At 42.9% G+C, this 12,478-nt stretch overlaps 1 protein-coding gene across 3 annotated transcripts in view; it reads left to right on the top strand.

Moving 5' to 3' along the window:
• Positions 1-12,478, top strand: part of MPHOSPH6 (M-phase phosphoprotein 6) — a 34,282-nt gene that overhangs the window by 8,709 nt on the left and 13,095 nt on the right. For all 3 annotated transcript variants that reach the window (XM_049864263.1, XM_049864264.1, XM_049864265.1), the window contains one exon: positions 7,622-7,734. In XM_049864263.1, the coding sequence (XP_049720220.1) occupies positions 7,622-7,734 (113 nt within the window). The remainder of the gene's footprint in view (positions 1-7,621; positions 7,735-12,478) is intronic.

Below are 12,478 nucleotides of genomic sequence, written 5' to 3'. Positions count from 1 at the left end.
TAGTACTGTTAGTTAAAGAGACTGTCTTTTCCCCAATTAATGGACTCGGGGTCCTTTATTAAATATCAGCTGCTCATAGGTGGATGAATTTATGTCTGCATTCTCAATTCTTCTCCATTGGCTTATGTATCTGTTGTACCAGGCTCTTTTGACTATCATGGTGGTATAATAGTTTCTAAAATCAAGTAGTGTGACGCCTTCTGCTTTGTTCTTCTTCAGTAATGCTTTACTGAAGCAAAGGGCCTCTTTCCTTTCCATATGAAGTTGGTAATTTGTTTCTCCATCTCATTAAAAAATGCCATTTGGTTTTGGATCAGGATTGCATTGTATCTGTAGATGACTTCTTGGTAGAACAGACATTTTCACAATGTTGAGTCTTCGTATCCTTGAGCAAGGTATGTTTTCCCAGTTATGTCGGTCTCTTGGTTTCTTGCAGTAGTGTCTTGTAGTTTTCTTTGTATAGGTCTTCCATGTCTCTGATTAGATTTATTCCTAAGTACTTTATCTTCTTGGGATGCTATTGTAAATGGTATTGATTTGGTGATTTCTTTTTGAAGTTCTCTTTGTAGGTGTAGGGGAATCCAACTGATTTTTGTGTGTTTATTTTGTATCCTGATATTTTGCTGAAATCTTAGTTCTGGTAGTTTTCTTGTGTACTCTTTGGGATTTTCTGTGTATAAGATCATATCGCCTGCAAATAGAGATACTTTTACTTCTTCCTTACCAATTTGAAAGCCCTTTATTTCTTTTTCTAGCCTAATTGCTCTGGCTAGGACCTCCAGCACAATGTTGAATAAGAGTGGTGATAAAGAGCATCCTTGTCTAGTTCCTGTTCTTAAGATGAATGCTTTCAGACTCTCCATTTAGGATGATGTTGGCTGTTGGTTATGTATAAATGCCCTTTATTATCTTGAGGAATTTCCCTTCTATTCCTATCTTGCTTAGAGATTTTACCATGAATGTGTTGAACTTTGTCAAACGCCTTTTCTGCATCCGTTTATAAGATCACGTAGTTCTTGCCTTTATTTATGTGATGGAGTACATTGATTGTTCTTCTAATGTTGAACCATCCCCGCATACCTGGTACGAATCCCACTTGGTCATGGTGAATTATTTTTTTGATATGTTGTTGAATTGTATTGGCTAGAATTTTGTTGAGGATTTTTGCGCCTAAATTCATGAGGGATATTGTTCTGTAATTTTCTTTTTTTGTGCCGTCTTTATGTGGTTTTGGTATCAGGATTATACTGGCTTCATAGTATGAGTTTGGGAGTATTCCATCCTTTTCTGTGCTTTGAAATACCTTTAGTAGTAGTGGTGTTAACTCTTCTCTGAAATTTTGGTGGAATTCTCCAGTGAAACTATCAGGGCCCAGACTGTTTTGTGTTAGGAGTTTTTCAGTTACCTGTTCAATCCCTTCTTTTATTATGGATTTATTTAGTTGTTCTACCTCTGTTTGCTTTAGCTGCTCAACGATCGAGAGCAACTTTCAGAGTCTTCTCTGACATCCATCTTGGTCTTTTCTTTCTTTCCTGTCTTTTCAATGACCTCTCGCTTTCTTTATGTATGATGTCCTTGATGTCATTCCACAACTGTCAGGTCTTTGGTCACTAGTGTTCAATGCATCAAATCTGTCTAAATTCGGGTGAGATATACTCAAGGTCATATTTTGGCTCTTGTGGACTTGCTCTGATTTTCTTCAGTTTCAGCTTGAACTTGAATATGAGCAATTGATGGCGTGTTCCACAGTCAGTCCCTGGCATTGTTCTGACTGATGATATTGAGCTTTTCCATCTTGCAAGGTCTATGTGTATAAAAAAAAAAAAAATTTTTTTTTTTATGTGTATAGTCGCTGTTTATGTTGGTGAAAGAAGGTATTTGCAATGAAGAAGTCGTTGGTCTTGCAAAATTCTATTATTCAATCTCCAGCATTGTTTCTCTCACCAAGGCCATATTTTCCAACTACTGATCCTTCTTTGTTTCCAACTTCACATTCCAATCACCAGTAATTATCAATACATCTTCATTGCTTGTTCAATCAGTTTCAGACTGCAGCAGCTGATAAAAATGTTCTGTTTCTTCATCTTTGGCCCTAGTGGTTGGTGCGTAAATTTGAATAATACTCGTATTAACTATTATCAAAGGGCAGCATGAGAAGACAAAGTAAAGTATTATAATGGCATGTGCAAAGACCCAGAGTTGGAAAACCAAAAGGGAAGAACATGCTTGGTGTTTCTCAAGCTGAAAGAACTGAAGAAAAAATTCAAGCTTCGAGTTGCAGTAGTGAAGGATTCTATGGGGAAAATATTAAACGACGCAGGAAGCATCAAAAGAAGATGGAAGGAATACACAGAGTCATTATACCAAAAAGGATTAATTGATGTTCAACCATTTCAAGAGGTAGCATATGACCAAGAACCGATGGTACTGAAGGAAGAAGTTCAACCTGCTCTGAAGGCATTGGCGAAAAACAAGGCTCCAGGAATTGATGGAATATCCATTGAGATGTTTCAGCAAACAGATGCAGCACTGGAGGTGCTCACTTGTCTATGCCAAGAAATATGGAAGACCACTTCCTGGCCAACTGACTGGAAGAGATTCACATTTATGCCTATTCCCAAGAAAGGTGATCCAACCGAATGTGGAAATTATAGGACAATATCATTAATATCACATGCAGGCAAAATTTTGCTGAAGATCATTCAAAAATGACTGCAGCAGTATATTGACAGGGAACTGCCAGAAATTCAGGCTGTTTTCAGAAGAGAACGTGGAACCAGGGATGTCATTGCTGATGTCAGATGGATCCTGGCTGAAAGCAGAGAATACCAGAAGGATGTTTACCTGTGTTTTATTGACTATGCAAAGGCATCTGACTGTGTGGATCATAACAAGTTATGGATACCATTGCGAAGAATGGGAGTTCCAGAACACTTAATTGTGCTCATGAGGAACCTTTACATAAATCAAGATGCAGTTGTTCGGACAGAACAAGGGGATACTGATTGGTTTAAAGTCAGGAAAGGTGTGCACCAGGGTTGTATTCTTTCACCATACCTATTCAGTCTGTATGCTGAGCAAATAGTACGAGAAGCTGGACTGTATGAAGAAGAACGGGGCATCAGGATTGGAGGAAGACTCATTATCAACCTGCGTTGTGCAGATGACACAACTTTGCTTGCTGAAAGTGAAGAGGACTTGAAGCACTTACTAATGAAGATCAAAGACCACAGCCTTCAGTATGGATTGCACCTCAACATAAAGAAAACAAAAATCCTCACAACTGGACCAATGAGCACCGTCATGATAAACGGAGAAAAGACTGAAGTTGTCAAGGATTTCATTTTACTTGGATCCACACTCAACAGCCATGGAAGCAGCAGTCAAGAAATCAAAAGACACATTGCATTGGGTAAATCTGCTGCAAAGGACCTCTTCAAAGTGTTGAAGAGCAAAGATGTCACCTTGAAGACTAAGGTGCACCTGACTCAAGCCATGGTATTTTCAATTGCATCATATGCATGTGAAAGCTGGACAATGAATAAGGAAGACCAAAGAAGAATTGATGCCTTTGAATTGTGGTACTGGCAAATAATATCGAATATACCATGGACTGCCAAAAGAATGAACAAATCTGTCTTGGAGGAAGTACAACCAGAATGCTCCTTAGAGGCAAGGATGGTGAGACTGCGTCTTACATACTTTGGACATGTTGTCAGGAGGGATCAGTCCCCGGAGAAGAACATCATGCTTGGCGGAGTACAGGGTCAGCGGAAAAGAGGAAGACCCTCAACGAGGTGGATTGACATGGTGGCTGCAACAGCGGGCTCAAGCATAACACCGATTGTAAGGATGGCTCAGGGCCAGGCAGTGTTTTGTTCTGTTGTGTGTAGGGTTGCTGTGAGTCAGAACTGACTTGACAGAACCTAAAAACAACAACAACATAAAGTCATACTTGGACCTAATATGATACAACTAACACGCGTACAACCAAATATGCGCTAGCCCTGTTTACCTCTTATATTTTGTAAGTGAAAAAACAAAAATATTTGATGCACACATACAAGGCAGAAATACTCAATGATTACAGTCATGTGGTTATAACTGGTATTTAGAACTGTCTTCTTCCACCACCCATTGCTTATTCCGTTTGCCCTCAGCAAGCACCTCAGCTGATCATGGTTCTTTGCCTGGTGGAGAGACCCAAACCTTCATTCCTAAAGTGTCTGGGCCACTAGTAGTCATGTCAAAATTGGGTTGCTGTAGTTTTCAATTGACTTTAATCACAGGGCATGGTAATACTAAGAGATGCCGTAAGGGATTTCCTGCATTCCGGGTATATTCTTCTTTACCTCCATTATATCACTTTGATTTCCTCTTGGTAATCAAGATCAGTCACACCAGCCAGTATAGTAATGCACTTCCTTGCCTGTTGATTCAGAGGCATAAGGAGCCCAGAGTGGCCAGGTGTCGTTCTTAACTTCCAGTTCAGTGGAATCAGTAATGTGTCTCCAGATACGAGCATTCGTCCCTTTGGAACTAGGATCTCTAGCATAGGTTCACAGGGACAGGAAGCCAAAATCTTGTGAGCGGGTCACTAGGGGTAATAGTGAGTGGTACCGGTCCATTTCCACCACTTGATTCCTAGTCTCAGGAATCCTGGCTGTGGGAGAAACAGAACCATATATTGCACGCTGGTTTAGAGCATATACAGCCTCCTGGAGAACACTGTGCCAACTCTGCAAGGTATTGCCACCTTGCTGACACCATAATTGTGTCTTTAGGTCATTCCATCATTCTGTCAAGCCAGCTGCTTCAGGATGATGGGGAACACAGTAAGACCAGTGAATTCCATGAGTACGGGCCCACTGCCGCACTTCATTTGCTGTGAAGTGAGACCCTTGATCTTAGGCAATGCTGTGTGGGATACTGTGACAGTGGATAAGGCATTCTGTGAACCCACAGATGGTAGTTTTTGCAGAAGCATTGCAGGTAGGGAAGCCAAATCCATATCCAGAGTATGTGTCTACTCCAGTAAGAACAAAACGCTGCCCTTTTCCATGATGGAAGCAGTCCAGTGTAATCAATCTGCCACCAGGTTGTTGGCTGATCACCTCCAGGAATGGTGCCATACTGGGGACTCAGTGATGGTCTCTGCTGCTTGCAGATTTGGGTACTCACCAATGGCTGTAGCCAAGTTCACCTTGGTGAGTGGAGGTCCATGTTGCTGGGCCCATGCATAACCTCCATCCCTGCCACTGTGGCCACTTAGTTCTTGAGCCCATTGGGCAATGACAGTGGCTAGGGGAAGAGGAGGACTGATTTCCACAAAACACATTGTCCTATCCACTTGTTAAAATCCTCCTCTGCTGTAGTCACCCTTTGGTGTGCATTCACATGAGCCACAAATGTCTTCGCTTTTTTGGCCCATTCAGAAAAATCTGTCCACATACCTCTACCTCATTACCTCTTTGTCTCCAATTTTCCAGTCATGTTCCTTCCAAGTGCGTGACCATCCAGCCAAACAATTGGCCACAGCCCACGAGTCACACATACGGCCATTTCTCCTTCTAAACAAAGTAAACAACCAGGTGCACTGCTTGAAGTTCTGCCCGTTGGGACATTTAGCACCAGGAGAGTGGGGTGCCACTCCAACAAATACCTAAACTGTAGAAATGGTTTTGAAACTGAATAAATAGAGGCTGGAAGAGTTTTAAGGTGAGTAATAGAAAAAGCCTAGATTGCCTTGAAGAGACTGTTGGTGGAATTAATAGACATCAGAGACAGTTCTGGTGAGGACTCAGAAGGAAGTGACGAGAGCTGTAACACCAGAGACAGTGAAGACGGCAGGAAGCAGCAGCAGAGAAATGGCAGCAGCGAAACCTGGAGACCAGTGCTCCACAGAGCAAAAGAACTGAGTGCCTTTCCACAGGAGACTTCCTGGCAGAGTGGAATGGCTCTGGCACTTACCGATGAAACTAGGCTTGCCGACCCACAGAGCAAGAAAGCTGAGTACCTTCTGGCTGAGGTTTACTGGCAGAGTGGGGTGCCTCCAGGCACTTACCAGTAGAGCTAAATAGCTTTGAATCACTTGCCCAAGCAGGGCAGACACGAGGCCAACCCAAGAGGCCAAGGAATCAGGAAACAAGCTGAAGAGACAAGGAACACAAAAAGCAGAGCTGCCTCAATCTCAAAGGGTTGGGCCATGGGTAGGGGTCTCCAAGTGTGGAGCCATGTCCTCTGGGGTTCAAAGGGTGGGGCTACAGCCTCCTAGGTTTCAGAGAGCCAGGTCTTCACCAACTTAGTTCCGAGTGTGGGGCTGAGCTTCACAAGTGCCAGCGGGATCAGCCAGATCTGCACCCAAAGCTGAGGGGGCAGGGCTGTCATGCCCAAGGAGCAGAAATGGGGCCTGCCAGGGCCAGGGGGTAGGGTTGCCACTCATATGGACTAGAAGAATGGGGCCACCCAAATGCAAGGGAGCAGAGTTGCCGTTCCAGTGGGCCTGGAAGGCAGAGCTGAAGCCCAAGGCCAAGGGGCCTTTACCCAGAACCCAGAGCAAGTGGCCAACACCCAGAGTCTGGAGGGCCTGGCCATTGCCTAAATAGTTTCAGAGAACAGAGGATTCTTTTCAAGCTTTGAGAGCTAATGTAATGTGTACTGCTGACTTGCTTGGTACCTGTTATCCCTTCTTTCCCTCCAGTTTCTCCCATTTGTAATGGAAATGTCCACCTTGTGCTCTTTCTGTCATTGTACTTTGGAAGCCAATAACTTGTATTCTAGATCTCACAGATCAAGAGGAATTTTGCAGATGAGATTTTGAACTTGGAGTTGATTTAAGAGTTCTGGAATGATATGTGAATGTGTTTTACCTGTGGCAAGGACATGAATTTTGGGGGGGCCAAAGGGTGGAATGTTGTGAATTAAATTGTGCCTCTAAAAATGTGTTTCAGCTTGGGGCTAGGCCATGATTCCTGGTGTTGTGTGGTTGTCTACCATTTTGTGATCTGATATGATCACACTATGTATTATAAATCCTAATCTCTATGATATTAATGAGGCAGGATTAGAGGCAGTTATGTTAATGGGGCAAGACTTAATCTACAGGATTAGGTTGTAACTTGAGTCAGTCTCTTCTGCAATATAAAAGAGAGAATCAAGAAGAGGAGCGGGACCTCGTTTCACCAAGAGAGAAGAGTGTGCCCTTTGGGCCTGGGGTCCCTCCACTGAGAAACTCATAGCCCCAAGGAAAGATTGATGACAGGGGCCTTCCCTCAGAGCTGATAGAGAAAGCCTTCCCCTGGAACTGGCACCCTGAATTTGGACTTCTAGCCTCCTAGATTGTGAGAGAATAAATTTCTGCTTGTTAAAGCCACCTATTTGTGTTATTTCTGTTACAGCAGCACTAGATAACTAAGACATATGCTCTGGCATGCTCCATTATATTTTGGTTTGGCATTGTCAAGGGCAGAGCTGAACCATTTGATCACTCACCACTACCCTCAGTCATGAGATGGAACTCCTGGGAAAATGAGGGAGGCCAGGTGGAAGAATAAAGCTATTTGAGTTTTCTGCAACTCTAGATTGGGAAATGTAGTTGCTGACAATTGTTTTGTTTTTGCAGTTCATGCAAAGGGGACTAGACTCGGAAACCAAGCAGCAGCTAGAAGAAGAAGAAAAGAAAATCATTAGCGAAGAGCACTGGTACTTGGATTTGCCAGAGCTTAAAGAGAAAGAGTAAGTCCGATAGAATTTTTTGTTGATGATGCCTTAGGCAGTCAGCAGGAAATCCCTGTGAATGCTATTTATCATTCCAGTGGCATAAAACCCACAAATAGTGTCTGTTCAGCTTCTTGAGTTAGCCTGGCGAATAGTTTTCTAAAACTATTAAATCTATGGGGTTTTACTTGGACTTACATATCTTTATTAACCCCCAGCCATCATTTATAACATCATTGTCCCTTTTTCACACTGAATAAAGGAATCTAGCCTATATGTCTGTTAGTCACAGGGGACCTTTTAATGAGAAATTGTAATTTGCTCCTCTGTTGAATTAACTTCCGGAGATTAGGTGTGCACTTCAGGCATCTCCTGTTTTATTTCAGTAGCTGAAAGTTCTTCGTTAGATACAGTTGCTTAAGGGCAGGTCAGGAGTTTTGTTTTTTGGTTTTTTTTTTATTCTTTTTTTCCTTAATCATTACTATCTTTAATACTAATGATATTAACTAACGTTTCCTGAGCCTTAACCGTTAAGTGCTCAGCTGCTAACCGAAAGGTTGGGAGTTTGAACCCACCTGGCGACTCCGAGGGAGAAAGACCTGCCAGTCTGCTTCCGTAAAGATTACATGGGGCAGTTCTACACTGCCACATGGGGTCACTGTGAGTCAGAATCAACTCTACAGCACCCATCCACAACAACATCGTGTATGCCAGGAACTGTACTGAGCACTTTACGTCTCTTAATTCATTAATCCTCACAGCAAATTTAAGAGCTGGCTGTCATCGTTACATCCATTTTATAGTTTATACGAAACTGAAGCTTAGAGAAGGTAACTTCCCCCAAGTCAACCCACTAGTTGTTGCTGAAGCTGGCATGACTCACTGGACCATCTCTCTTCCACGTCCAAGCTTGGTTGGTATTTGGTATGTAATTTCAAGTGAAGGAGTGGTGGATTCACATTACTCATTAATTGATCTACATTTTTCTGGCAGCTATCAGTCATGTCTTCCTGATACTTTTCATGCGTTACTAAGCTCTGTGATATGGTAGTTTTACTCAAACTTTTTTGACCTGACTGAAGGTACCCATCACTATCTTCAGGCACATTTATGTTTTTTCTCTCTGTACCTTTTAATTTTTTGTGTGTTTTTAACATGTTATACTCCCTTATTCATTTTGGCCGATTTTATCTGGATCTCACTTTATCTGGAAGCTTAGATGTCCTTCTCTAAAGACAAAATGTATACCACCAGAAGGGATGGAAGGCAGGTGCTTTCTCTCCTTCACTTGCTTCCCAGAAGGAAGCAAGGTGTGAGTAAGGAGAGGGAAGATAATACCAGAGAAGGGACTGTTACTGGAGCTGTGATTTAAGTTTGTACCTTGACTAAACTTGCATAAAATGTCCCAGATTTTTTGTTACTCATTTTTATTAAAGGGCAGTGTGGTTCCTATCTCATTTTCAGTATTTTTTTTTTCTAACATAGCATATTGTTCCCACAAAATGCCTTTCAGATTTTTCCTTTTTGCTATCACTCAGTGTCTTAGATATCTGTCTAGTGCTGCTATAACAGAAGAACGACAAATGGGTGACTTTAACAAACGGAAATTTATTTTCTCACAGTTTAGTAGGCTAGAAATTTGAATTCAGGGTGCTGGCTCTAGGGGAAGGTTTTCTGTCTCTTTTGGCTCTGAGGGGGCATCCTTATTTCTTGGTTCCTTGGTGATCATCATGTGGTATGGCATCTGTCTTCCCCCATCTCTGCTTGCTTCTCTATGCCTAATCTCTTTTTTATTCTCAAAGGTGATTGACTTAAAACACCCTACACTGATATGGCCTCTTAACAAAACAAAGAAAACTCATTCACAATTGAAATTATAACCACAAGTATAAAAAATCAAACCCGTTGCCACCAAGTCAATTCCAACTCATAGTGCCCCTATAGGACAGACTAGAAGTACCCTGTAGGGTTTCCAAGGCTGTAATCTTTACAGAAGCAGACTGCTAACATTTTTCTCATGCAAAGTGGTTGGTGGGTTCCAACTGCTGACCTTTTAGTTGGCAGCCAAGCACCTCACCACTGCACCACCGGGGCTCCAGCCACAGGTATGAAAACCAAAAACCCACTGCTGTTGAGTCAGTTCTGACTCATAGCAACAGATTTCTGAGGCTGTAAATCTCTACAGAAGCAGACTGCCACATCTTTCTCCTGCAGAGCTGCTGGTGGTTTTGAACTGCCAAACTTTTGGTAGCAGTCAATCACTTTAACCACAGGGGTTAGGATTTACAACATGTATTTGGGGGAGAAACAATTCAATCTGTAGCACTCAGCATCCTATTTATGACTGTGTGTGTATCAGTTCAGGATGTTAGCAGCAAAAGATGGGTGATTTGTGGAGAGTATAATAGAGACTGCCCAGGTTGGGCAGAGCATAGGGGGGCCATTAGGGTAGTGCAACACCCCGTGGCTTGCATAAGTGGGAGTACTTTCCACTCTGGGTCTGGAGGGTCAAGAGGAGAGGGTGGTTACTGATTCCGGAGACAGCCTGTATGGAACAAGCCGTCACTCAAAAGCTGCTCTCTTAAAGGAGAATGAAGAACACCAAGGTCACACGACAACTAAAAGCCCAAGAGACAGAAAGGGCCACATGAACCAGAGACCTACATCATCCTGAGACCAGAAGAACTAGTTGGTGCCCGGCTACAATTGATGACTGCCCTGACAGGGAGCACAACAGAGAACCCCTGAGGGAGCAGGAGATCAGTGGGATGCAGACCCCAAATTCTCATAAAAAGACCAGACTTAATGGTCTGACTGAGACTAGAGGAATCCCGGCAGCCATGGTCCCCAAACCTTCTGTTGGCACAGGACGGGAACCATCCCCGAAGACAATTCATCAGACATGAAAGGGACTGGACAGTGGGTAGGAGAGAGATGCTGATGAAGAGTGAGCTAATAATATCAGGTGGACACTTGAGACTGTGTTGGCATCTCCTGTCTGGAGGGGGGATGGGAGGATAGAGAGAGTGGGAAGCTAGCAAAATTGTCACGAAGGGAGAGACTGGAAGGGCTGACTCATTAGGGGGAGAGCAAGTGGGAGTACGGAGTAAGATGTATGTAAACTTATATGTGACAGACTGACTTGAATTGTAAACGTTCACTTGAAGCTCAATAAAAGTTAATAAAAAAAAAGCTGCTCTCTTTAGTCCAGGGCATGGCAGCCTGTGGTAATCCCACAGGATGGGAGCTAAGTGCCCAAGCTCCCCTGCCCCATACATACCCACACCTTCTGCCAGTGCGTCTCATTGTATGAGCCTGACTGGAATCTAGCCTGCAAAGTAGCCCATTATCATATTACATTCAGATCAGCCTCCCAGAGGATAGAGCAGGGCGAAGGGGCAAGTGGATCTGGGGGAGTAAATGGAAGACGGGAAGAAGTGCTCTCTGTGTATGTGTGGGCTTGTTTTGTGTGTGTGTTTAACACTCTGAGTGGGGTGAGGTGGAGTGATTTATCAAGAGCATGGGCTCTGGATTAGGCACACCTGAGTTTGATACCCAGCTCTGCCACTTGCTTACTATATAACTTTGGGCAAGTTACTTAGTCTGTGTTTTGTCACTTATAAATTGCATATGATAATAGTATCTGTCATATCCATTATGAGAAAGAGAAGCGATAATATTTGCAAACAGTTGCCATGGTGCTAGGCATAAAGCATAATAAATGTTGGCAGTACATGTATTTCCTTGTACTTGAGTATTATAAAATTCACTTGGTCATTTTTGCTCATTTGTGTTGGTGAATCTTTTTACTAGTTGTCATCTCTGAACTATTCCAAGGCTAGCATGTATATGCTCTCAAATCAAGCAGTTGCCTTTGTAAACATCACCTGTATCAGTGATAACAATTAGGACTATTCAGTGTTATACCTCCTCCCAGGGGACACACATAGCTAGTGACTGTTCTGTGTAAGAGTATGAGGGCCCGGTGGCTTTGGCTCAGTTTGGAAAAACTGAAGGGCTTTTCTAACTCCAGAGTTTCTTGCAGGTGGCTGAGGCCATGTGTAAGTACATTGCAGATCAACTTCTCCCGCTGCCCAGTCCTGCCTTTCTCATTTCCAGAGAGGGGCGACTCCCAAAAGACACTCCCCAGTAAAACTTCCACATATAACTATGTCTCAGAGGAACGTGATACATGACACCAGTATAAATTCCAGGAGTAGAAATTGTCAAGAACATGAGGGATCTGAGATGTTACCCTACATGCAAACAAGTTAGTCTGTCAGATTCATGGATGCTGGAAGAAGACATGAGACTCCTCAGTCAAAGGACTTTATTTCTCACAGCACAGTAAGCAGCATGAGCATCATGTTTGTACCATTTCCCCTTTGTCCCCAAGTCTCATGGGAATGATACGGAAGGGCTCAAGTGAATGCAGCACACGCCATGGGTTTGCATCACAGATAAGGAATCTTGATCTTAGGAATCCGGAACCTTTGATAATGGACTGCAAGCAAATGTGTCCTTTGCCTCAGCAGGAGACGTTTTTATAATATTGGGTGGTACGGAAATATGCCCTTTGCTCTAGAGAGAGAGATTATATCTTCCAAGGCTGTTCACCATATAAATAACTTGAAAAGACAATCTGGAACAAAAGGGTAATGCCTTGCTCTGAAGGTAGGGGCAGAAATGCAAGAGATCCATGGAGAATTTTTTTCCCCAACAGTAAGCAGTAGTAAGTTTTGCCATATTTGCCATCCATATT

This window comes from Elephas maximus, chromosome 21 (assembly GCF_024166365.1).
Source record: "Elephas maximus indicus isolate mEleMax1 chromosome 21, mEleMax1 primary haplotype, whole genome shotgun sequence".
Classification (NCBI taxonomy): domain Eukaryota; kingdom Metazoa; phylum Chordata; class Mammalia; order Proboscidea; family Elephantidae; genus Elephas; species Elephas maximus.
Note: the sequence above shows the minus strand (reverse complement) of the source record. Positions and strands in the feature narration are given on the sequence as shown.